This window comes from Onychostruthus taczanowskii, unplaced genomic scaffold (genome assembly GCF_017590055.1).
Source record: "Onychostruthus taczanowskii isolate IOZ18803 unplaced genomic scaffold, ASM1759005v1 scaffold19, whole genome shotgun sequence".
Taxonomy (NCBI): domain Eukaryota; kingdom Metazoa; phylum Chordata; class Aves; order Passeriformes; family Passeridae; genus Onychostruthus; species Onychostruthus taczanowskii.
In genome coordinates, this window is record NW_024499128.1 from 3,987,144 (window position 1) to 4,014,555 (window position 27,412).

Below are 27,412 nucleotides of genomic sequence, written 5' to 3' on the forward strand. Positions count from 1 at the left end.
GTGCTTTTGTGAAGTGAAAGGGACACAGCATCCATATCGTGTATGGGTTATCACTGAACATTGGTTCAACACTTTTTACATAGCCAATGTATGCCCAATGACTACATTCGAACTACTGAGGTCATAGTTAAAGCTCTTCTAATTATGTAAGATCAGCAGGAACAGAAAAAAGTATCGGTGGGAGGGGCGGGGGGAGCAGGGGGGGGGGGGAGGAGGAGGGAGGGAAGAAGAAACCTAGTTTTAGTTATTTTAAATAAATGGCTGAAAGAAACTTAGTTGGGAAAAAAAAAAAAAAAAAAGAAGAAATAAGCAAACACAAAGAAAGCAGAAAGCAGGATCTGCAGAGAAGCCAAAACACAACAGAAGCTCCAGTGACTGGAAAGCCCAAAGGCTCAGCAGTCACCTCAGCCTGTAACTTGTTTTCCATTTCCTGTGCTCTGCAGGAAAGGCAATGGGAAGCACCATCCTCCGTGCAGCTGAGGCAGTGGTTCATGTCCATGTCCAAGGCTGAAAAGGTGTCCCAGCACCACGTAGCTCCAAACTGCTTGCCTATACCACAACTTACTGGCCATTTCTGTTACTTCAGTGATGCCATGAGCTAATGACAATACAGAACTGCAAACGAGCCACTAGCGACACAAATACCAACTCAGTGAATGTTTAGCTACAGGTGCTCAAGCTTTTGCTAACTGGCAAATCATTGTTTTTACAAAATCTCAATCCTGAGAGGCTACATGCAGAAAACAGCTTTGTGTAAAGTTCTCTTTATTACAGGCAACATTAGTCCATACAATAATACACAATACTGACATACAAGTGTAATCTTTCAAAATCATCATTTAAACAGCAAAGACCAAGAAACAGAATTTTAACTACTTCATTTTCAAAAATTAATACTTTTTTCCTCTCAAGATCCTTTTTCAGTAAATTATATTGAAACATACAAATAGAGAAAAAATACCCATTCAACGTATATTGTAGTTAAATGGTTATTTTGTTTAAAATCTTTAATAAGAAAATCATTTTTAGCAACCTACATATAGATAAGTAGCAAACTTTGTTTTAAACAAATCCTCTCCATTAAAAGATCTGAAGAATTTTCATCCATCATTTTCTTAGCCACTAACACTCTCTTTTGCAATACCTTGATACCTTAAAGTTTTTCAACTGAAGGTCCGAGACTAGGGGGCTTCCTAGATATTATAACCACTCTTCCCCCCTTCTATTTCCTAACTTTCTGTCCAACAGGAGGTGAGTAAGCACATAATACTTCAGATTTTTTTAATCACCACTCTGTTTCATGAGAGCATAGACAGGTCTGCTCCATCCCCCTAAATCTACCATACTTTGCTGTTCAGGAGGAACAATGTATGCCAATAAAAGCAGAAAACCTGCAGCTTTTCTGTCACATGCTTTTGATTATTGTCAAATTTTCTGGTTTATGCTTCCAGCTGATAACATGTATGTGTCATCTCAGTATTAGTTTAAATCTTTAAACAAAAAACTATATTTTCCAAAGTCATTATCACTGGGAGCAATCAAGTGGTCTTTTCTTGCTTTGCTGAGTTTCATTCTTAAAACTTGTCTTCGTTCTTCCCACTCACGGAGTTCAGCATTTCCATGGGCAAATTTACAGTTGTTTCCTTCAGTGCAAGTACCAGCCATATATCTGTTAAGACAGATTTTGAACAGTGTTTTCATTGAATTACCATGATCACTACTGTGCCTGTATTTTCTTCAGGTCGTTTTTCAAATAAACTGCATAGTAAGGACAAAAATAAAATTGGAAGAGTATATACTTTTAAAAGTTAGATGACACTAACTCTGTTTAGCATTTGGCTGTATTTTTGTTTCCCAGCTGACAAATATATACAGAGGACAACAGATGGCTCTTTTCTTTCTATTCTTCATGTTCCTACTTAGACTGAGACACTTAATGCTTGAAACCATCAAGTTCATCATGTTAATGAATATCTTACCATTTAACTCACTAAGCTAAAGAACGACTGTTGTTTAAAAAATCCAACTAATTAATTAGTTGGATAAACTAAAATTAGTTTGTTAACTAAATTTGAGATTAGAATACTCAGAACACCTTAACATACCAGTTTGTATTCGCTTTATGCTGCATATCCAAGGTCTGTTATGTTCAAAGAAAATACATTTAGAATGCTACTTAAACATTTAGTAAAGGGACATGTAAGTTTCCATGTAAAGACTGCAAATGAAAACTAACTTGCTTTCTCTGCTATGCAGTTTCTCAAGATCTCCAAGACACTCAAAATCTTCAACTGACAATGGAGTAACAAAGACATCTGTACCAGCAAACTGAACCTTAAACTCCAGAATGCTCAATTCCAAAGTTTTTAGCCTTCCAAAAGGATCTATCCCACCTGTTCAAAAGTAATTTCTAGTAACAAATACTCAATTTTAACAAATTTGGTTTGATGCTAACAATATTTCTACTTGCCTTAAAGCTCCAGTATCACTGTCCAGCTAGGTACTGTTCTTGGGCTCTAATTAATATGCAGATGCCTAAGCAAACTTGTAATAATACCAACAATATTCACACAGCTGCAATGAACTTGCTACCATTCATGAGCATCACACAGGCAGTTAATCTGGTTCCAAAATTAGGCACCTTGTCACTCCCTGAGTTCTAACATGTTAAAATACTGTTAATGACTTAATTTCTTGTTGAAAGACATATGCAAATCAAGAAATACTAGAAACTTTGTCAGAACTAATAACTGCCTTAATTATTTAAACTATGAACTTTCATTTTTAAACATTTTTGCCATCTTACAAAAGACATACCTATCACAAATGCTAAAATATCCAGTTGGAAAGCGATACTGCCAGCAGTTCTGATCGTCCTCAGTGTGGAAAACCTTCTCCTTATGCTTTTCAGAAGAAATGTGACCCTGCCATTGCTTCTCACTATTACAGTTCTTCCCACACATCCAACAATGAAAATCCACCTGTTTGACAAGGAATTTGAAAACAAAACATTGCAAATTCAATCCTGTAAGGACAGAACTTTTCCTAATACATTTTGAATGTTTTCTTTATGTTGGCCAGCAGGATATTCTTTACCTAAACAGACACAGTTATTTAAACAAGCACCTAAAGTTTATGATCTCCACTGGCTTTAGAAGAACTGATGTACAGTGTCAGTTACATTTAGTATAGTTATCTATGGTCTAAGGAAGCACTAAGAAAATAAGGGAAACAACCTAAGTTACTGACTGGGGAAAAAAAAGCCCAACAAACCCCCATATGCTTGGATTTGGATTATACCCATGATTACTTACTGTAACTTCAGCATAGTCAGTTGGCATATGAATTTGCTTCCCATTTTCTCTGTTTGCCTGAGCAGCTGTATCATCTCCTTTTTCTGGTTTTTGAGTTTTTAGCCATATGTCATACAACTGCTCCAAGTCTTGAACTAATGAGAGCAGAAGCTAAAATAAGTAATTAGCAATTAAGGCAAGAGTTTGAGAACACTAGATAAACGACTGAGTTTGTGAGCATAATTCAGTCCCCACCTAGTCTAAGAAGAAAAAGGGAAGGAAACAAATGTTGACAGTTACACAGAGATTAAGAGCCAGGGGAAGAGGCATCTCTGGCTACTTACCAAAAGCCCTCTGTGCCTCTTGAGGGGACAGCAAGAGATTACAGGTTTCTGAATGGGCACCCAAAGTACAGATAGGAACTCTGCTGCTGCATATCAATTCTGAATTTCAACAAACTAATCTCATGTGTGCTACAGCTTTTCGTAAATTTAGTTTGCTTTCTTGCAGACCATGATCTGATAACTTGTGTCATTTATTACTTCTGATTTTTGATGCTTTCTCCCCAATAACACTGATGGGATAGTTAAGTCAGCCACAAAAAGTGAATGGTGATTCCCAGTAAATACACTGGGGAGGATTGTTCTGCAAATAGTTTCCCCCATATGTAATTCCATGAATCCATGTGTGTGCACATGGCAATACAAGCACCAACTAATATTGCTGCAAGGATCAATATTTCTAAGACACCTAAAAAAAACCACAGACTACTCTGTTGTTAGAAAACCCATCAAGCAGTGAATACACAATACAGCTATTTTTAATACTATTTTTGAATGCTTGATCTGGGTTTATTTAAATTCAGAGACAAGGGCACCTGCAAGGTTTACTACAAGAGATAATGGAAGAAATTAGATTAAAAAGTAATTGAAGTACAAGAATGAAAAGCAGAACAGTTGGATTTACAACATGTTAGATTTACTCTTCTACTTACTGCTGTTCTCCTTCATATAGGTCCACATCTCTCTCTCCTCAGGACTGTGAGCAAATGAGCAGTTTCCATCATACTGACATTTCTTGCCTGAAGCAATATGATTGCACAACTGGAACATGAATTTAAAGAAATCCTTAAGAATATAAAGCAGAATGGATGCTAGTAGAACTTTTTTTTTTCAGTCTTGGATAGAGTTTCCCCTCCAAGTCAAATATTTATGTAATGTGAAAAATAAAAATGCTTATTTTACAAAAAAACTCATTTATAGTTAGGAAAAGAGAACTGCTGAAAGTAAGTGCCTCCCACCACACTACCAGACCTCAGATATGTATAAATTATTTCAGAAATATTTACTTCCACTGACAAGTAAGGACTTCAGTAGTAACATGAGATCAGTCCTTTCCTAAGGCTGAACATTGTAGAAACACTATGAACGTTTTCCTACAAACTCCCACGGGAATTTCTACAGATCTGATGAAACCAGCACAATTGCTAGCATTTTCCAGTGGCTATTATCTACTTTCTTAACCAAAATGTTAGTTTTAGGTTAACATACATCAAACTGCAGAGGCACTTGTTTCTTTGCAGGCAGAGGACGAATGGTCATCCACTTCTTACGTTCATTAGACATTACCAGCACCACACGGCGATCTTTGCTCCATCTGGAAACCACAAGCATTCAATGAAAGAAAACACTATTAAAAAAAAAAAAAAACAAAAAAAAACAAAAAAAACCCCCACAATTTCTGCAAATAAAGCAGAAGCAAGAAAGCTCAGTTAGTTTGTTTTTAAAGCTTGCACCATATATTTAAGATTTAATGAAGTTCTATATAAACTTGACCAAAACTCTTAAACAAAAAAACCCCTCCAACACCAAACCACAAACACTATGGTAGCCATCAAAGTGTTTTCTCAGTACCAATTATTAGCATACCACAAAGAGATAACTCTGTCCTACTTCAGTATGTTTGTTTTGTTTTTGTTTTTTTTTTAATTCCTGTATGACTCTTTCCTAAGAAGCAACAGCTTCCCAAAAGAGGTTTTAAATGGCTGACAAAACAGCAGAGATCAGTCTCAGGACTGTGAGCAAATGAGCAGTGAATTTTCACGGTTTGATCTTACTTACGGGTGTCTTGCCTTTGCACTACAGTATTTTTTGTTTCTGTCTGGCTCACTAACTTGACCATTTCTCCAGCACTGTCCACAAACAAACTTCATCTTCAAATTAAGCGATCCATATTTCATTTGGTTCCCAAGAATCTTAAGCAAAAATAAAAACAACAATAAAAGGAACTTTTTATCTGCAAAGAAATCCATACATAGTTATTAATTACACCCTACAGCACAGATTTCAACACATGTTGTGAAGCAGATATTACACTGCATGCCTTGTAACAGCTCAGCTTGTCATTTCAAACTAGACATTTCTAAACAAATTCATTTTTTAATTGAACTTATTTCTGATTTAGGTATATGTACCCTGAAGTTTTGATAATGTGTACAACTAAACACATCAAAGAACTACATATTGAAAAGATAATTAATTGCCCTAGATCAGCTGACTTTGAACTTATATTTACATTTTATGTTTCACCTGGGACAGAACAATGAAAGCAAAAAAGGAGTTGCACAGCAGCAGAGCAGGCATTTTAGTCTAAGTGAGCAAGATGAAGAAAGCCTACACTGAAAGAGATTATTTGGAAATAATTTAAAAAGTAATTTCTAAAATAAGCTACATTATATACACACATTAAAAAAAAGTATTATCACCACAGTCACTGCAAAATTAGTTGAATGGAAAAATGAAAATACCTGTGATCCATGTGCACTAGCTTCCATGTTCTGCCAGTACTTCTTTGATTCTTGAACTATAGTATCATGTGAAATACCTGTAAAGGAAGGGAAAAGTCTTTGAGTACTTATGACTCTTGCAGCCTTACAGAGAGGCTCAAAGTGGAATGCTACTGAAGCCCCAAAGCTTTGATGCATTTTTCTTTTTGTGTGTTGTGTAAGTATTCACACACGTGTGATATACATGATATACACTTACATCACAGATATGATGTTATGTCCACACACACACAAATACATACACACACTCTTAAGAACATTAAGGGCATCCAAAACAGAAATGTTGGCTGTATCATCCCAATGGAAAGCATACAAGGTTTTTAAATTACAATTTGCTCACAATAAGGTGCATCTTTCAGTATTTAAATGAATGGACTAGAGCTCTAGTGCCAATGTAATCATAAAACCTACACTGTATGTCCCTCTCCAAAATGCAAGCTGAGAGGCATCAGGTTATTCCTGCTTGCTTCCTGTACTGATCCCAAGCTGCTAATTTCAGAGGGAGTCAACAAAAGGAAGGAGTGACAATACAGTGAAGAGTAAAGGGAACATTTTACTAAACATACCTGATTCCTTTTGCATTATCCAGACTTTAAGCTCTACCAGACTGTGAGCATAAAAGCATTTATCCTCTCGTAAGCAGCCGTAGTGCACCTCATGTCTGCACAGGTCAAGCTGACACCGAACTTGGAAAGGGCGGATTTTGGAATACTTCACCATCGTCTCTCGCAAAATGTGGACAAGGCACCTGTTTTGAAAACAGACAGTTCTAGATATTCTTTAAAATAACCACCCTTCACTACAGCTTGTTCAAGTATCCTTTAAACACTTCTTACTTGAAATCAGAACGTCAGGAAAGTTCCCAGAAAGAGGTCACATCTAAGCATTGTTTCGAGGCTGAGTAAACACACTAAACAGCACTCTTGGGAATCCAGAGTCCCTCTTCTGCAAAGCATTACTGAATTCAATCCAGATGGATCACTGGTTTCCAAGAAGGAAAGCAGATCATGCCCACTTTCAAGTATATATCCTGATCTAATTACTAACCCATGTACTATAAAGGAGTATTTATAGAGCGCCACTTAAGAACAGCAGCAGAACAGTAACGGCCTAGCTCTTGTAGCTGTAGTGCTTCCTCAATACAGGGCACTGCAATAGAAAGCAATTCCAATGCTCCCATTTACTTTTAGATCATACAAAGACAGAAGTCTCTTAATTCTCCAAAACTTATTTTATGCTATTACAACCATAAAAACTTTTTAAACTTTCCAAGAAAAAATAAAGACACTCCTCTCACTTTTTTGTCAACTGAGTTAATAAGGACTATGGTCTATTTTACAGACTGTAATTAAGGTAAACCTGAATTAAAACTACAGCAAAATAAGCAAAACATCAAAGAAAGAGCAACTTTGGAATTCCTGTTTTAATTTAACATTACACATCTATTTATTTACAGCAATACAGCTCACCAGGTGGATAAGCAATTAACAACTGGACACCAAATCCCATAAGATTCAAAGATGAGGGTAGACACCACTAATTTTGAGTGATTGATAAAGAAATAGCTCACTTTAACTTAGTTACATTTGTCAAACCTTGCTCTTCAAGTCTGTCTTGCCTACCCTGCCAAAGCATAACAGTCAGCAGGGAAGAGAAGTTGACCAACAGATAAGAAATGAAAGTCAGTATTAAAAACTGCCCTTGCTTTTAAATTGCAACTTATAGAGATAGTATTTCAAACATACTTGTTATCTTCAAAGTCATGCATAGCAGGGTGAGAACAAGAAGATGAGTTATCCTTGTTCCTTTTGCTTATTATTCTGGGCTTGTGATCGAAACATTTCTGCAATAGAAAAACAAGTAATTTTACAGTATATATTTTAGACAATTAAAAATATACCTTACCCTAAAGATTTCAACAGATACTTCATTTAGTCTCTAATCTAAAGGCAGCCAGATAATTACTGAAATCTGTTTCAAAAGTTACAAAATAGTCATGTGTGAACCAAAGAATTTCTTTCCACATATTTTAATTATCTATTACCATTTTTATTGTGTTACGAGAAATAAAGCAGCACCTCACAAAGGAACATAAATAATCCGTGGTATTCTTGAAGAAGTTGGGACACAGTCAAGTTGATCTTCCCAGGCCCTCCAAAAAGAGCTTCTCGACTGAAGGCTCCCTTGCGCTCCAGCGTCCACACATCGATCTCCTCTTGGCAGTAGGCAAACGTGCAGTGCCCTGGGTACCTGCATTCCTCCTCAGCAGCCACATCTCAAAGGACAGCATCAAACAGGGCAGTGCTTTTACACAACTTTTTTGGAAATTAATTTCAAAACTTCCACTGTATCAGTTTCAAATACTTTTAATAAAGAAGTTACAGAGATCTGTTGTAAATTTGTCACTTAAATCTAACAGAAGCAAAACCTTATGCTGAATGACTTAAGTGTAAATGTAAAACTCCTCCAAACAGCTAATGCACACCTCTATCAACTATCTTGCACTAATCTAGGGCAACGATGCCAAGAACCCAGAATACCCCCTGCTCAAATAAAGCTGCTCATTAACCCACAAGTCATATTGCTTACATCCTAATTAGAGGTTCATATTGCCTAAGTCTAACAAAAATGCTTCCTTATTGCTGTGTTTAACAGTAATCATCCAACACCCAAAAGCAAAATTATTCCTGATGGAGAACAGTACAGAAGTACACTGCCTGCTCTCTAAATAATCATATTAGTGGTCAAGATATGGCTCTCCTTACAGCCTTTGAAATTATAAACACCCCAAAATTAACTTCTCCACCTCCCAAAAGCATAAATAAAAATTCCTTCTATACTTCACCTTGGAAAAGCTAAATTGTATTACTTTGAGCACAGGCATTACCAGGTTACCCTCTGTAACACCTACCTTTACATATATGATATGGTCCCACATACTGTGTCTTTGTTGGTCTTGGACGTATTTTTTTCCATGATTTATCTTCAGAATTTTTTATTCTGCCAATTAAAATATCCTTCTTACATTTATGTTCTAAATTGGGATGGTAAGCATAATCCAATAATTTAGGACCTGAAACAATCACAGAAAATTGCTTGTATTGGCACAAATTGCATCAAACATGAACATGTCCATACACACAGAGGCCCAAAAGCGAAGTACACAAACACATTGTATAGAATTCCTACTTGCACCAGCAGCTCCGAAGAACCGAAAGTCATTAACCACCACATTGAGCAAAATAGAAAACCCAAATACTTACAAAAGGCTGTCTCAGCAAGAAAAAACCCACAAGCTATATTTGGGGAGGGATGCTGTGTTACAACCTTAAGGTTTCTTGGGGTCAGCAAATTGCTGCATTTTTTCAAATTACGAAGTATCAATTCCAATAACACTAGTTTAAAAGTGTTCAATAACACTAGTTTAAAATGTAAATTGCTTGTATAGTAAGTCAATGCAGGTGAATTCCAGTGATCAGTAAATGGCTCTCTTAATCTTCAATAGTTATTTTATTAGGAGAGGTACTAAGCTCAAAGACAAAACACACTTGGAGTAAGCTCACATGTGCCAAAAACATAAATGTCAATCCCAGAAATTTGTGATTTTGGAAACAAAAATATGCCCAGCTTCAAACTCTGTCTTAAGGATGGTACTAAATGAAGACATCAGGAAGAGCATCTGAAGATGAGCAAGGCTCAGTGAATTTTGCTATTCGTGAGACTGAAAAACAAGAGCATGACCCAGTTTTCTCTGGACAAGAAGATGATGGAACAGTGTCATTTCAAAAGGCAGTAAAAGCAGGAGACACTTAAAGGCTTTGACAGATGGAAAGAAACAGAGGAAGTAGATGCATTGACACAAGAAGTGAAGCTAGGAACATGCTAAGTACTCTCACCAATATGTTATAGCTCCAGCTTTAGCAGAATATGTTCTGTGGTTTTTCAAACTTCACTTTGTGGATTTTTCTAGTAAAAATAATTTTAAACCAGTATAGAAGGTCTTAAAGGTACAATAGTCATCCCCTAAAGGTCTCAATACAATTCTTTATTAGTATACTGATATCAATGACACCTGTAACTTCAAACACAATGCTTATTTTTAAGATTAGTTTTAATAGAAGCTATTGCCTTTAGAATATGGCTCTGTTTAACAGCAACAGCTCAGGCCTAAAAGATTAGTTATATTAATGACCAATACTGGTTAAGCTCCTTTAAGTCAATACAGTGGAGTTAATTATTACTAAGGTTTGGAAGCCTTATGATTATGATTTAGAATTAGTTTGAAAGAACAAGAAAACAGATGGGATGTGAAGGTTACCAGGTACTTTGAACTGCAGTTCAATTCCCCATGGCCAATCAGAGAGAGTATTGCAAGTTTTATTTAGTCTTGAGCAAAGGTGTCATTCTTCACAGTACCCTGGGGTTTGGGAGGAAAGTGGATACAGAATGTGAATGACCTTACACACAGGGAAAGAGTGTGGTGATTTGTGCTGGGTTTAGCAATCAAGAAATCTATTAGGAAAAGAAACAAAGACAGTAGGAAAGAAGATAAAACACTGGCTGAAATATTTCACCAATCATAAGATCATGCTACATCTGCAAAGAACAAGTCAGGATTAACATGGTTTGGAAGCCAACAGTGTTAAATTATGAACGTGAATATTTTAAATGCATGCTCTTTAATTAAAAAAAAAATAAAAATCAACCCCATAAAAAATTTAAAAAAAAAAAATCAACCCCATCCTTACCTTTTTTGACAAAACATAACTGGCAGGCCTGTCTTAGCTCATGTGTGCCTTCCAGAGGGTTCCTTCCCGCCAGTGCCAGAGATACAGGTATATTAGCAGTTGTACTGCTAAAAACATTGGAAAAGTCATTTCTAGTTTGGCCTGCAATTCCCATGTAATTTTCGGACCCAAACAGACTACTAGGACCATTTATCTGTTGAAAGAAAGCGTATTTTACTTGATACACAGAATTTATTTATCTATAATTAAAATTTAACCTACTGAGATTTTTCTTCACAGCCACAATATGAACTTCAAACACATGTCTGAGAAGGGACATGGAGATTTTACAAAGGCCACATACACAGCACAAACTAAGCATAAAACAAGAGCCACTTAGGTACAGGCAGCCTTTGTGAGGATAATTATTACTCCCTCCTGGCTCCTGAGGATTCAATCCTTCATGCCACCTTTCCCCACAATCAGTGCCAGCAGCGTGACTGAAAACGCACAGCACACACATCCTCAGGCACACAGTGGCATCTGCTCTGCTCCTGCACCAGGACAGTTCTTCAGGGTGCCTAGTGTTTGGTACTCAGATCATAAGGGATTTTATACTAGTTATTTTACAAGTCAACAGCATTTTACAGCAAGTTCCTCAAAATGGAATAATGGTTGTGACATCAGTCAAAATTTGCACACATAACCTCCATAAATTTTTTCTTTGTTACTGTTCCTGTAAGTTCTCATAGCCAGAACCCACTTTTAATGGTAGAAGCGCTGTTTTTCTAAAAATAGAATCTTCAGCTGTAAAATTGCAGACCTGTGTAAAGCCTCCAAGGTGATAACATTTGAACTGGTGTGAACAAAAACATGAAAGATACGTACAAACAATGGGGAATTATTGCTGTTAAGTGTTGGTGTTCCATCTCTAGAAGCTGAACTTGAGATGTCTAAAGGAATAAAAAGATATTTTGATTAAATGCATTCCCAAGAACACCCCATGCAAAACATAATTTATCATTCCTGAGAAATATTAGAGGTTTGGTTTTTTTGACAAGCACCAACTTTTTTTTGTTTGCTACATTAAGTTTTTTTTTAAATTACCTAAAAGCCCCTTGTAAACATCTGGGCTGAAAAGTTATTAGGCAATCATCTTCAAAATATACACCTGGTTACCACCAGCAGTACTGGCAGATACTGAAGGCAGATTCACAGGCAGATACTGAAGCAACATGAAAATACTTGTTCAGTACAAAAAGGGCAGCAAGATAAACAATATCTGACTATGAAAAAATGAGATGAAAGAGGGGTAAAAGGATTCTTCAACTTTTTATTTCATTTTGTAAATCTGGCTGTGCTCCAAAGACAGCATAGTCCTGTAACACTGATAATTAAAGACAAAACTCTATTTTATCTTCTGTAGTTTGTTACTTGTATCTTGTTATTTCGCATACCTGACTTCACTACATAATTATAGTCTGTGCAGCTTGAATCCAAGCATGTAATACTGGTACCTTTTCAGAGTACAGTTACATTACCCTATTAGAATTCTTGTTTTTTGCCAAATCATGACAAACGGTTTAAGCTGTAAGAGCAAGACTGTTTAAAAAAGAAAGTTTGAGGGAATAGTATTTCTTCTTTAAACTTATTCACCTGAAACAAATTTACATAATGGATACAGAAAAACTACACAGAGGGAGCTTGGAGCGTGCTTATACAGACCCCAAGGAAACAAATGCTTTATTTATTAATTCTTATATACAACCAACAATCAAAACCTATTAGCACAGCTCAAATGTTATGTGTTAAATATAACCAATAGTTGCGAAAACTAACTTGTTAAAAAGGAAAACCACTTGGCTCATGCACAACTCTCATCATCATAAAAAGTTACATATTAGGACTAATTTCTTACCTCTTTTTGGGTCACTGATTGAAAAAGTGCTTAATGGTGAACAGAAGTTTTCCAGCGACGAAGCCAAAGGCTGTGAAAAGATTTCTGAAAGAGAAGCTGAAGGAACAAATCCTGCAGTAACTGGCAGTGTCCCCAACAAAGAGGCAGAGAAAGGTACACTAGGAGCTACACTCCCTGCAGGAATGGGTCCTCTGGCTCCTGTAGTTTGCTGAAAAAAAAATAATTTAAAAAGAATGTTCAGACTAAGCAAGGAAGGCCTCATGAACGTAATCTGCCACAGTATTTTTTTTAGTCAAGTTTCTGCAAAGTTTTTGTAAACCTACTGAAAAACATCAGTGACAGGTACACCACAGAGCTGCAGTAACCAAGCCCTAAACAATGCCCCAGGTGCAAGACATTATCCACTGATCAAACACTTAAAGGTTCAGTTACCAGACACTTACTAAGTCAGTAAGAGATCAGGATTTTTTTTATTCATCAGATTATGGCTGAATCTCCAAATTATGGTAAAAACATAAACACCAGGGAAGAGTAGGAAGAGTCAGATATCAACAGGATTTGTTTCTAAATAAGGAGAATGTAATTCAATTTTGCTGTAGTACAGCAGAAGACGTATGGGCTGGCTTTGAGGTGAAGTCCTCAGATCCAATCAAATGGTAACACGTTCTGCAAAGGCCAGGTCACATTCCATCCTCCCATGAAAAGTAACATATCCTTCTGTACACTTCTGTTAAGGACATACCAAGTGGGGGAGTTTCCCCACCCTTCCTGCCATCCCAAGGAGCTCCCTCCTTGTCTGGAGGTTGAGTGAGTAGGTCTGCACAGTCTGCCCAGTTAGAAACTCCATGTTCCCCCAGTTATCAGTCTGCAATTCACTCAGTACAGCTCACTCAATTCTACACTCCATGAGACTGCAGTCTCTCTTGGAAGACTGCATTTCCTCCTGGCTTTTACTATAGTAAACATCCTAGGATCTCTTAAAAATAATTACTTTCTCTGTTTCTGACACATTTTCTAAGACATGAAGTGCACAAAATAGAAAATAAGAAAGTCAAGCATTTTTGATTTAAAGTTTTGCAATTGTAAATCAGAGTTGAATGAGGAATTAAAATCACAACTGCAGAACTGAATGTGTCACAGCCTCATTTAACACTGCAATATGAATGCAATACAAAAGAAATACTCCAAATGGCTGGCAGGGCCAGAGCAGGGAGTCAGTAACCTTGGTAATAGGTTCAGACATCTCTGCTCATCAATCAGAGCTCTCAGTTTGACTAACAACTGCAGAACTCTGGAGGCTTCACAGTCTGCTCTAGGTCTGGCATAATGATGTAAGTAGGAACAACACTGCATAGAATTACACTTCTCCAATATCTCTTCTAAAAATACAAGAAGTCAGACCCACAGTGGTCTATTTCTGTTCATCCAGGTGGTGGATCTGGACAAAGTTCTGATTGCAGAGATACCAGTGAGCATCTTAGATGCCCACAGCCCAAGTACTACTCTGCTGCAAAGGTTTTTGCTTATGTTTAACTATAGTTTCTACACCTAGAGGGTGAGCATTCCAACACATTGTTCATGTTCTAAGAGGGTTTATTTGCACAAAAAAAACCTCCCAAAAAAACCACACTAGCCCAGACTTCAAATGTCCAATTCACTTTTCACAGTGCTTCCTCTAAGTAGCATTGGTAGTAGCATAACAGTATTTCTGAAGCAGTAGTAGTCCTGCTATCTTTACAGCCACATTTACAAGAATCTGAACCTGAAAAAAAACCACCCTGACTGTGCCCAAAGACAGCTCAATGTAACTAGGAAAGGTAACACAAACATCACCACTAGCCCACCTGATAAAAATATGAGATCCCACCCATAAAGAGAGTCTTTCAAGAAAGAAAACAGACAAAAAGTCTTACCATTACACTTTCATCTGGATCAGGCACAGAATCAAGTAACTCATCAAGTTCTTCTCCGATAATTATATCTCCATCTCCACAATCTAAACATGCTTCTGGCATGGAGAAAGAAACATTCCCTCCATTTGCCAACAGTGCAGAAGGCAAAGGAACCTTTTCCATCTGGAGAGGCATAACAGTAGGTAAAGGTGGTACAGGTACTGGTGACACTTTAGACACTTCAGAAACAAAGTTTGATGAAGAAGCAGCAGAAACCATCTCTTGTTTCTGGTCAGATAAATCTGAAATAGGTAAGATGGGAATGACTGGAACCTTTGCTCAAAGATGTGAGAAATTCTTGCATTACTTTTACCCTGACAATGTGGAGGGTGAGAGAGCGAAGAAATGCAAAGAATGTTTAAGCAAAACCACATCAAATGCTTTCAGCTTCCAAATTATGTGCATCTTTATCTCAATGTTTATTTATTACTCAAGCTAAAACGTAAAAAGTTACAGACCTGATACTTTACTAAAGCTTTGGCATATTCTGCCCTCCTCTATTTTTTCAAGCTGAAGAGGACATGGAGACAATCACTACAGGAGCAGTTACCATCATATCAGGTTGAGGAGGCCAAAGCAAATTCTGCTCAGCTACTTAAATATGCAGTTTTAGAGATAACCAGATCAGACTTTTACCCCAGTACTTTCAAATGACCAGATGAATTTTCATCCAGATTTTCCTAATGCAATGGAATATGTATGGCATATCTAGCTCCCTAGCATTAGTAATGTAACACAAGACTCACCTAACTCAATATCTTCTACAGAAGAATTCTGTAAATGAGAAAAAAAATACCTCTCAGCCACAAGAGCCATTAAAATTTTTCAAATACATATTTACAGATAAATAATATAAGTCCTCTCAAATTTAGGTTTTATAAAATCTCAAATTACAAAGTCTAATGTAATGTAAAGGTCAAAATTTGCAACCAAGCAGCCAAAGGGAGAGTGACACTTAGGGAATGAAAGAGTCTAAGTGGTATCTTAAATTAACTGTTCCTAAATTTCCTCATCACTTTACAGCTAAATTGTCTATATTCCTGTGAAAGAAGTCTATAAGATAAAGATGAACTCCTCTTCACTACTGCTATTCAGACACATTACAAAGAGCAAGATAAATGCAAGTTCAGCTGCTAATGAAGATCAAATTTGGACAAATGCATGTAAGTAAAAGGGATTTTATCCCAGCACCCTTCATCTTGAATACTGTCAACTAAATAAAATTACAAATAAATCCATTAACTTCGCTCTTGCCTCAGGACATGAAAAATATATACATGCATTGCACTGGATTTAATCTTTTAGATAACATTTATTCAACAAAGATAATTTGAATAATAATCTTATGTTCTAGTCTGCCATACTTGTCTAGCAAAACTGAACACAACAGAACCCCAAAGTCCCAAATAACAGCCTCTAATATAAAATGTCAATTGCACTACTGTCCCCGTTATCATCATGAAATTATGAAACAATTATTCCCTGAAATTTACAGTCAGCTTGCACTTGGAACACGTAAAACCTTACCTGAGTTGATACATCACTAGAAACTGAATTTGATGAGGGAGGCTACAAAGAAAAGATACTTTCATTAAATACAAATTTGATATCAAAAGAGGGAAATCTTAACATAAAATGTTAAAATAAAATCTTACCTTTGCTCTAACATATGCTTTCCTTATTTTTAACCCTAGTTTTTGAGCTAGTTCTTGAGTAAGCTTAATCACACTTTCATCCTAAAAGACATAAATAAAATATCATAATTTACATGTACTGTCATCAGGCAAAGACATCTGTTTATATCTCAGTCTGTATTCTGCAAGATCCCTACATGCAGGATGCCTGAAAACGCAGCTTTATTCTTTCACAAACACAGGACTGAAACCTATAGCTGAAAATACAGCTACCCTCAAGCAAAATCTATGTTGACAGAAAATGGACAGTATCCTCTTTCTCCTTCTATCTGGATTTAAAATAATATAGAGGCTTTCCAAAGCCAGAGAAATTCAAAGAAGTGTTTTGTTGGGGTTTTTTTTTTTTTTGTTTTCGTTTGTTTTTTTAAGGGTTTTTTGTGGGTGGGCATTTTTTGTTTGTTTATTTGAGGAGGGCATTTGTTCTTTAAGGGGATGGGGGCTTGTTTTGTTGTTTTGCTTCTACACAAATTGAGGGCCACATTCCTGATTAGCATATGAGCTAGTACATGACACTGATTAATATTTAATGAGAACTCTGTATTTCGGGAGGCATTGCATCATACCACTACAATTAAAAATGTCATTGTATTTCCCTCAGTCCTACAGTTATAACTACCTATTTAAAATATTTTAAGATTTGAAGATTTAGTATTCAGATCACGTCCTACAGCTAGAAAAAGCTATTTATAAAACTTACATAAAGGCTTATTAACCTTAAGCAAAAACATTCAGATCTGAAGGTGCAAAGTGAGGATCCAAAGTCCAAAGTTACGCATTCAGATGAACTGTTTATGTCTTTGGAAACACAACTGAAACCTTCTGCCTATCAAGAGGCAAACCTATGCCCAACACTTTGTCTAGTGTCTCACTGTAGTTTTGATGCAGCAAGTCAGTATTTTATCCTGTGACCAGTCTATTTTGAGCAAAGCACGTAAAGATTCCGTCAGCATGTAAAGTTCAAATCAGGAATGCATTTCTGAAGTGAAATCTCTTAATCATCCTCACTCACAGCATTTTAGTTTGCATTGTCAAGTGTCCCAGAGAACCAAGTGGGTTTGGATGTAACTAAAACCCTGCAGGAATGCACTTGATGCACTCCAGCTCCTAAAAAACCCAAACAAATTAAAAAAAACAACCCAACTACACAAACAATCACGGAAGGAGGATGCTTAGGACCAGAATTTCAGTGTACAGACCATCTCCTACACCACACAGTGCCTGCTAACTCACACAGAGCCCAAGATTCAGGGTGCACAGCAAGTGATTCACAGCAAGAACAATGCACTGGTAGCAATGTTACTAAACACTTGGAAAGCTAAAATGCAGTTATCAGAAGATTAAATGTACATTATAATTATGGCGGGGTTCTCTTCACATCATAGAGAATTTTAAACAATTAATTCAATGCTTCTACTGCTTACTGCAAACATTCATGGCACTTGAACCCTGCTGTATTTCTTCTGCTAAAAGTTAACACAAGAAACTGAGCTTAGGGACCATAATCTCTGCCCTCAGTCTGCACTTCCACAAGAAAAAAATAATGCTTAGAGTAACAAAAAATATTTTATAGCATTGAAAAACCCCAAACCAGAAGAAACAACCTTGCTCTTGAAATAAGTGTATTTTTCAAAACTTTAAAAATAATCACCAATATACAATTTACCCACCTGTGGCACAGCAAGAGAGCATTTTGCTACAGCATCATAAGCCTTCTTATAGCTTCCCAGTTCATTCAAAGCTTTTGCTTTACGATAGAGAGCTCTGAAATTGTTCTCATTCAATCTTAATGCTACCTCACAGTCCTCTAGAACTTTTTCATGCAAACCCTAGGAGGAGAAAAAAGGAAAAAAAAAACCACTAATCAGAACTATTATCACTGAAATAGTGAATTTGAACTGCATTGGACAAAGGTATGGAAACACTATCAAACACTCACCAAGCCCACTGCACAGGGCATGTGTAAGTTTTGCTAAGTCACTAAATTAGGCAACTAAAAACAAGCAGTGCCATCATTACCTAAAATGCAGTAACAGTCACAAGGAAATGTAGCTCTTTCACAAGAGCCATCTTGTTCCACAGAGAAAGCAAAAACAGCCAACTCAGTGCAGTCAGCAGTGTAAATGGATAAAAATACATTCCATCAAATTCCAAGCCCAGTATGACTCTTTTATGTCAATTCTAGTATTAGTAACTAAAATACCTCCATTATACGTGTAAAAAGCTTTTCAAGAACGTACCAAAGAGATTATTTGAAACATGTCAATCTTCAAACTGCAATCAAGAGCTTTTCACTCACTAGACTTTGTGTCTTCATACCCTGTTTGCATCCTGATCTGGAGAAATCCTAGTTTAAACAGAAGCTTACCATATTTGAAAAACATGCGATCCTGTTCACATGTAGCTTCTCTAACACATCATCAGAAACATGGATTTCTTCTGAATTAGCATAATCAGCTATGTTTATAGCTTCTGTATAATGACTCAGTGATCCTCTCCAATCACCTTCTCGATATACATCATTTCCTTCATGAAAAAGATTTCTAACAAGATCTCGTATAAATAACTGCAACAAAGAAAAGAAAGATTCATCAATAGCAGTTGCTTGTTTATCTTCCATACTCCCAAGGAAAATTTTAAATATAAAATTTGTACTTGTAACTCCACAGAATCAGAGTGAAATGCAAAACTTTTGTCTACATTAGTGTTTTTCTTCCGACATTTTTCCAAGACAACCTCCAAGATGTATGTGTATATATATATGTTCCATATACTCTTTCTGCAAGCAGCAGCCATAGCAACTGACAAAGCAGGAGAACACAAAAGCTGCTTTGCAAAAAGGGTATTTTCATCAAAATGTGACTGGCAGCATTTTTATCTAATATGTTCTCAAATCCAATGAAATCACCTACCACTGGAAAAAGTACTAAAAGGACAAGTCTGAAAATACAAGCCAAAATTATGCAAAATCGTAACACATACAGAAATAAAATATGTTCTGAAGGTTTCTGTGACTGAAGTCCTGTTATTTTACTTTTTCTGTGCTACTCTGAGCTTTACTCAGAATAGGACGTTGTTTTTTTCAATTAATGCCCCAAATTCATCCACAATACCAGCAGAGAAATACTTCATCTCAACTGCTGTATGAGTAAATTCAGGACACCCAAATATCTGAATACCTGTATCATAATGTTAGTAGTTGTCCAGTTCCAATTTTGAGACTTTTAAAATTACCATTCATATTATATCATCACCTAAATGATGACTAAAATGAAGATTAACTATAACAATATAGGTCCATTTAAAAACTCTTCTGGAAATTAAAAAATCATTTCATTACCTCATATTGTTCTTGCGTCCCTGGATAGGGCAAAGTGGATCTAGAAAAAAAATTACAAGCTTCACTTATTATATATATTGCTCAAAAGACAATCACACTGAGGAATGCTGGTTCTTAGTAAAAGCAGCCTTGCTTCTGCAACAGGCAAATCTCTGAATATTGCCCATAGCCTGCACTGAACAAGGAAAAATGCTGTAGATGAGTCTTGATTACAAAACTGAGCTTTCTTATTACTAATGGCTTACTTTCTTTTGAAGTTACATAGTCAATCTGAACTCTGCTGTTCAAAATGCATTGAGATTTTGAATGCTTTGAGAATTTTAGACACACTGTTCTTTGAAAGCAATTTCCTTCCTCTCCTCTCCTGTGCAGAGCCATGTTACAGATGAGGAGAACTGCCATCTTCTATTAAGTACTATAAAATGACAAATTATCTATCAAAAACCCACATCAATTTTAATTAAGTCACACCAATGATACAACAGGAATTTTAAGAGTCCTTTTGTATGACATACAACAGATTTTCTCTAGGACACAAAGGAAGCATTTACTTCTACATTTTCAGGAAGAAAAGCAGGAATCCTTTCCTTCTGCGTACAGGTTAACTGAGATTCTGTTTTTAAACAGTTTTTAAATAGTCAGGGATTGGGGGGAGGGGAAAGTTTTGTTGGATTTTTTGTTGGCTGGTTGATATTTTGTTTGTTTTTGTTTTCTAAGAATGCCATATATGAGCAGTGAACAAGTATGAAATTTCAAAATTATTTTAAGACAGCCAGGATCTAAAAAAAAAAATTGGCATTGACCCACATGAAAGTTAAATACTCAGATGATTTCTCAATAGCTTAAATTTTAGCTCCACAAAGTTAAAACATTTAGGTAGTTGTGAGCAAACCCACCCCTTTCAGTAGCAACCTAGTTTTAGGAGTAGTTATTCTTAAGGTGGATTATCAGGATACCAACATTTTCTACCCACTAAAAAAGATTAAATGCTATTTTTTCTTCAAAGTCAGGAAAGGAATAACCTCTCACCTTCAAGCTGCTCTGTTTAGGAACAAAGAGAAGTGCTGTCTTTTCTTTAAAGCTGCTCCCTGTTTAATATGTTAGTGCTAGCAAATATTCTAAGGAAAAACACAAAAGGCCTTTCCCAGAGCCATCTCATAGAAATATCTATAAACATGTAAATGAAAATACAAGAATAAAAACCACAAAATCATACTCTATAAACTGGAGTCCTTTCTTAATGTCCTGTTGTCTAGTGCTTCTCTCTTCCGAGACATTGGACATGTTATCCTGAACATCCACTTTTCGGATATGCCACTCCTCAAAAAGGAACAAAGATAAATGGCTGTTATAATGTGTTTCAGTGTGCATTTGGCCCAGAAGGATCCACTCTCACATCAACACTAAGTCCACTGTACAAAGATAATTCTGCACCAAGCTTCAGAGATCACTGCAGAAACTCCTGACACAGCTGAACCACAGAGAGAAACACAGGGAGAAGCCCCAGGTCCCAACCAACATCCCCCCCATCAGTGCCCAGTTACACAATACTGCTGAAGAGAACCTTTCTTCCAGTTTCTAATTTATCTTTGGTTTCCACTCACTTCATCCAGAGGATGCAGAGTCCTGTCAGTGTAACTGCACCAAGCCACAAGTCCATCTTTTCAAGGACTGCTGCTAAACTGAGCTGCAGTTCCACACTGTCCCCTTGTAAGAGCTTTACACTTCTTTTATTTGCTTGCTGAAGTGGAAATAAACTCAAGATCCTGGTATATTTATTAATAAAAACCAAACAGATGAGAAAGCTACCATGAAGTCTAGTTCTACAGCATCTCATCATCCCCCAAGCACTAAGGTGAAATGAGAAGCAAACACTGCTGCTTTATTAATACCTACGTCAGCCAAGGTGAAAACCCTGGACACTTTACCAGTAGCAAAGACTACTTACTCCATTTGAAAAACTGAATTACTTCAAGGTAATTCCACATTTCAATTAAATTTGTTTCAATCACTGATTTTTTTTTTTCCAGTTTGTGTCTTTAACTGACTGGATTTACAAATGCTCAAGTTAAACAAGCTAAAATGATCTGCATAACCTTCAAAAAAGGCTATTTGAAGTATGCTGTCACAATTGTACATTGTTATGCCCAATTGTGAAGTAAGAATACAATTTATTTTTCCAAAAAATTACCAATAGGACAAAGTTTTATTCTGAAAATACTCAAGTTCAAAAAAAGGCTTTTAGCTAGAGGAACCGTATATATTTTGTGAAGAAAATTACTTTAGTGTAGGAATTTATAGTTAAAAAACCTGAACTACATGCAGTACAATTATGTTAGTCTTGAAACTAAGTTAAAAAAGCCAGTATTTTGTGCCAGGTTGCCATTTCAGATCAGTGGCAGAAGAATGAAAACAAAGTAAAATGAGAAACACACTAACCCCCAGCAAACTCCACAAAATCCCAACTGAGGACAGAAACATGCTGCAGAAGATACCCTACTTTCTCTGAATTATTTGGAATAAGAAAACAATTAAAGAATCTTCAGCACTAATAATAATAATAGTAATAATATTTTCAAAGCCCCTTAAACAAATGTATGAAGTCTAGACTACTTCAAGTCATTACAAGTTATTCCTATTGTAATACATTCCTAAAATGAGCATAAAAATGAGTAATTTTCTTAAGGTCATTAAACAAATTATTGGAAGCACTCCAAGGTCCCCATTTCACCTCACTTCCCACTGTGACCTCAGAAAGGGCAAGCTTTATAAAAAAACATGAAACTAAAACTCAGTCTTTAGATAAATATCATGGACAGCTCTGATAGTTCACTAACAGAAATTTCTCAGCTACTGCTTGTTCGGGTATACAAACAGCCCTCAGTAATCTACTTTCCAGAGAGGAACTAACTGGTTTTCATGTCATTTTATGCATCAACTTTTCTTCCATAAGTTAATAATACATACTATGCTTTTGCTATATGATAAAGTTTTTAATAAATAACAATGCATCCATGAAGAAATCAAAATGTAAATACCTAAAGGACGTTTTATTGGGCATCTGAATGGTTTTTATTTATCACTCATGGATTAGATTTTAGAATTCAAACAAAGTCTTGTAAGACTAAGAAATTATCACACTAACCAAAGAAAGCAGGAATAGTAGCACATGTTTTCCCTCAGAAGTAAGCTTTGAAAAACACATTTTAGCCCTGTGAATTAACAGCTGACAATGTAATACCTTGCCACACAAGAGTGTTGTGTATTGCCACAATCTGGGCAAAATTAGAATCAGCTTTACTAATTTTAAGAAATCCCAGTATTCCATCTCAACTTTCAATGCCATGGGAAAAGTCCAACAAAGTGACACCTGCATTTATTTATCACCTCTAACAGAACATTAAAGAATGATATATCGAACTCGAGGATGTGCAGATCCCATTTCTCCACACGAATAAAGTTAATGGAAATGTTACAAACTGGCATTGCATACATAAGAATAGCTAGCAAATTATGAACATATGTGAGTGCTGAAATTTATTATTCAAAGCAGTTTTCTAATTTTTTCCTACTCATTTGCATCCACAAGATATTCAGGCAAAAATTACCTTTTTTTGACAGTCAAATTGCCCCAATATTTGATGATTTTGAAGAGAATTTAAAATTGTTTCAGATAGCACCTTTAACAGTAATTTTTCCACCCAAATATTCCTTATATCCTCTGAAGCAACCAGAAACACGTTAAGACTCAGTTACATACAAGGCAAACAACAATCATGTCTGGCCTTTTAATGTCATCTATTCATTTTGCAAGATGAAACCCCTGCCTATGTAGCAACAGCCCTTCCCCATTTGCAGGGACAGAATTTAAAGAAAAATAAACTTAAGTACATACATACATTTAAACAGTCTAAATGTTGCTTTGACGCTTGAAAAATTACAAGAAAAGCAAAGCCTGTACTTTTGTTTTACTCTTTGTGCAATTCACTGAGAGAAACAACCTAAAATAAAGAAAAAAATAGTACAAGAGCTGAAAAAAAAAGCAAACTAATGTATCACTAATTAATATCACAGGCAGAACTAATTGTTGCATTAAATGCAGTATTTCTACGACTGCTGCTATGAGAGAACTGAGCTATACAAGCTCAATTTACTAAATGTAGTAAAGAAAAAAAAAAGCTGCCTAGACATCCTAAAGAACAATTCATCCCGTTTTATCTTCACCACAGGCTTTAACTATCCTGTTTCTCAGAAGCAGAAGCCAAGTGACAGAAAGGACTCTGCCAGGAGCCATGACACCTTTTGTGACCAGGGTGCACCCAGACAAACAGGAGGTACGAAGGACAGCAGGTCTGGGCAGTGCAGGCAGGCAGGCACACCTCCACTTCTCCCTTTCACAAAGCACTTATGGCTCTCACTGGCTATGTGCCTTCCTTCCAGCACACGGCAAGACAGTTTTTTTCTTTTCTGGATTTTAGCACTTCTAAGGCATTCAAGATACATTTTAAAGGACATTCCCATTATCTAGCATATACCAAGTGTCATATTCAGGCACAAGGGTGTTGAGTACAATTGTTAGACTACCTTTGCAAAGCAAATCTCTGGAACACAAGTGAATTAATTCATACAGAAGGTAGAAATTGAGTTTTTCTGTAGAAAGAATATAGGCCTTGGCTATTGTAAAAAGCAAAGTTCCACTGTGTAAAACTATAGAGAATTGAGCCTTTCCATTTCTAAACTGCAGGACCAGAGAGCAACTACCTACAGTTTGCCATGCACACAAGTTCCCCCAGCTGAAAATTCAGTCCCACAGGACAGGGAACTGGGAAGAACTGATCTGTTCTCTTGCACAGTTTTGCACATTGCTTCTGTAGAGATGAATGGAGAATGCTGTGAAAATGCATAACATCATTTGGGGACCAGAACTACTCCCTCTGGGAATTAATGACCTTCAGCTGACCAAATAATTCTGTTATTGTTTGTTGTAGATATTTATGGCTCTGGCTATTATAAATGCCTCAATTAAGTATTCTCTGCACCTTCAGCCTAAATGCTGAAAACAACTGGAAGTCAGTGATCCTTGCTTCACTTCTCTCTCCAAAGAACTAAAACTTACAAAGCAAGGATAGTGCATAGATGTGTTCTCGTAAATTACAGGAGCGTATCCTCTGCCATGTATCACCGAGTTCACTATTAACACATTTACAGGAATCTCAAATTTCTATACAGCACAAAGCACATGGAAAATTTTCTCATTACTGCAGCTGACAGATCTCTACCAGCCTCAGTGGTTCAGCTGAATTAGCGAATAAAATCACGCCAAGTGAAGAGACCCCTCCTGTATCCTGGCACCAGCCTTCGCCCCCTCAGTCTGATAGAAATGAACCCATCATATGTAGATACACCATCATATGTCAAAACTTTGGTCAGAATCTGTGAAACCAGAAGCCTGTGTTATAAAACAACACCAACAACAGTTTGCCACTGTTTCCATATAGGAAAACTGTACTCCAGAGGAGAGAAGTTATACCCTAGAATAAAGGGAATACTGCAAAGAGAAGAGCAAGACTGAAACAGAACAGCAGGAGTGAAGACATGACTAAGAGGCAGGCAATATAAATCCCTCTCACCTACTAGAAACAGGCCTGTCTCTGCTGCTACCTCCTGCACCACTAACAGCAGCAACAAGCACAATACATTCAGGCATTTGGATCCAAAAGCTACAGACGTGTAATTCCCACCCCAGGGGCACAGGAAAGCAGAACTCTGCCTCAACAGAGCCAAGTGAGAAGTGGCACAGCGCAGCTACACCCAAATGGCTTCCTCAAGAGATGCCACCCCCACAAACACCTCCACTACCCCAGCTCCAGCCCAGCCGAGGATCCAGCTGGACATGGAGCACGTGCCATCACAGAATGAGCCTTGCCAGAAAGCAGACTTGTCAAAGCCGTTTTATTGCCCATCCCAGTCATATGACAGATTAAAAGCATAATTACAGATAATAAACTACTGTGCAAACTAAAGCATGCCTTACAGAGATTGTAAACTGCTCATCAGACTGGGACTGGCATCAAAATAAGGAAGGGAAAATAGAAACCTTAATACAAAATCTGTACAAAACAAATGTGTTCCTCAGACAGCAAAAGCACAAAAGACTTTATGTTCATGTTTACGCATAATTGAGCTGTTTTATGAGACATTTCAAACATGCATGATGCTGGGGGAGAAACAGGAAACACATTACACAACACACATTTCAATAGTCCCAAGTTAACTTCTCTGCTTAATCTAGTACTTCTGGCCACAATCACAGAAGTCTGTTATGTCAGCTCAAAAAAACCACCTAACACAGACAAAACACAGTTCCACCTTTTACTTCTAAAAAGTGAACCCGATGGTAGTAAAAACGAAATATCTGAATAAAAAAAACCAGCACATATAGCAGTAATTTAAGATGTATTAATTTTCCACTCTTTACTTACCTTCGGTATTTAGTTGCATCTCCTCCCACTTCTTCCCTATCCACAAAATAATAAGACAGTTTTCAAGATTTATTTTCTATTTTCACAGCTTTGCTACATTTTTTTAAAATCCATGTAAGAAACAGAAGAGAACAAATACGCTTTGTGAAGTCATTTCACTTCCCTAGGAGATTAAGAAGCAGGGCTGGAGGACTTCAGTTTACAGTTCTCTCAGATACTTCAGTAAAGAATAGATCCAAAAACCTAACCGCAGGAAGAGCATCTTACCAATAAATCCAGATTTATCAACAGGATTTAAACCAAGATAAACTTTGATACTCGATTTTGGTCACTACAATCGACAATATTCGAGTTTCGCTGCTGGTTTTGGTTGTGGGGTTGGTTTGGGGTTTCTTTCCCACTTCCTGTAAGACAGTTCTGACTTTCCGTAACAAAACACTTCCAGCGTTGCCCGCCGGAGCTGCCGGGCACACCGAAGGCACGGAGCGCAGGCACCTTCCCTGGGCTGCAGGAACGACAGAGGTACCGCGCACCTGAGAGCGCGGACAGCCCCAGAACTCCTCCCGGAGAACGCGCGCAGGGCACGGGCCCCGGCCCGGCCGCTGTCAGCGCTCTCGGGGGTTTGTTCCGCTCACGGCGCAACAGGAGAGCTCCGGAGCCGCGGGCTGCGCTGCCCCAGCGCGCCGCGCCCGCCCGCCCGCCTTCTTTGTTCGCGCCGAGCGGCTCCGGCAGCCGCGGAGAGCTCTCCGGGGAGCCCGGCCCGGCCGCGGCTCCGGCGGGACCGACAGCGGCCACGGCCGGGAGGACACGCGACCCCCGGCGGGAGGGGCGCGGCGAGCCCGCGGCTCAACCTCGGCGGAGAGAGGCGGCCCCGCGGCGTGGGAAGGGACGGGCGGGACCGGCTCCCCGCGCCCCGAGCGGGGCGGAACGGCAACAGGGCCGGCCGCGTCCGAGCACTCCGTCCTCGGGCGGAGGGCGCCGCGCGGGCACCGGGATGCGGTGTGTCTGTCCCTCCCCCGCCCGTACCTGCTGTGAGGCCGCGGGAGCGCAGCGGGAGGCGGGGCCGGCGGGACGGGCGCGACAGCGGCGACGGCGATAACGACACCGAGAGCGGCGGCAGCGCCTCCTCCGCGCCGCCCGCGCAGCGCCGCCGCCCCCGCGCGC

At 37.8% G+C, this 27,412-nt stretch overlaps 1 protein-coding gene across 4 annotated transcripts; it reads right to left on the bottom strand.

Moving 5' to 3' along the window:
* Positions 1 to 748: 748 nt before the first annotated feature.
* Positions 749 to 27,397, bottom strand: ZC3H7A (zinc finger CCCH-type containing 7A). Of its 4 annotated transcripts, XM_041401358.1 has the most exons (24): positions 27,275 to 27,320; positions 26,249 to 26,284; positions 20,983 to 21,086; positions 19,767 to 19,806; positions 18,795 to 18,992; positions 18,097 to 18,255; positions 16,391 to 16,471; positions 16,263 to 16,304; positions 15,482 to 15,509; positions 14,697 to 14,977; positions 12,784 to 12,991; positions 11,754 to 11,818; positions 10,887 to 11,079; positions 9,050 to 9,211; positions 8,217 to 8,413; positions 7,884 to 7,981; positions 6,705 to 6,886; positions 6,100 to 6,176; positions 5,414 to 5,547; positions 4,844 to 4,949; positions 4,288 to 4,396; positions 3,315 to 3,448; positions 2,818 to 2,981; positions 749 to 1,669 (listed from the first exon to the last, which is right to left on the bottom strand). In XM_041401358.1, the coding sequence occupies exons 3-24, from the start codon at positions 21,048 to 21,050 to the stop codon at positions 1,480 to 1,482; spliced, it is 2,916 nt and encodes a 971-aa protein (XP_041257292.1). In that variant the 5' UTR covers positions 21,051 to 21,086; positions 26,249 to 26,284; positions 27,275 to 27,320; the 3' UTR covers positions 749 to 1,479. The 4 variants fall into 4 exon arrangements, 3 of the variants coding, with proteins under 3 accessions (XP_041257292.1, XP_041257293.1, XP_041257290.1); XM_041401359.1 differs by lacking the exon at positions 26,249 to 26,284 and having other exon boundaries at positions 27,275 to 27,397; XM_041401356.1 differs by lacking the exons at positions 26,249 to 26,284; positions 27,275 to 27,320 and having other exon boundaries at positions 20,983 to 21,472.
* Between the last annotated feature and the right edge of the window lie 15 nt (positions 27,398 to 27,412).

What these genes read in the sequence shown, in the direction of transcription:
- ZC3H7A (XM_041401356.1), bottom strand. Translation starts at nt 21,137, where the DNA reads ATGCACACTGAAACACATTATAACAGCCATTTATCTTTGTTCCTTTTT. An exon ending in ACCATATCATATATGTAAAG is followed by an intron (nt 8,414 to 9,049) that starts GTAGGTGTTACA and finishes CTGTCCTTTGAG; the next exon opens with ATGTGGCTGCTGAGGAGGAA. An exon ending in TATTTTAGCATTTGTGATAG is followed by an intron (nt 1,670 to 2,817) that starts GTATGTCTTTTG and finishes CTGTCTTAACAG; the next exon opens with ATATATGGCTGGTACTTGCA.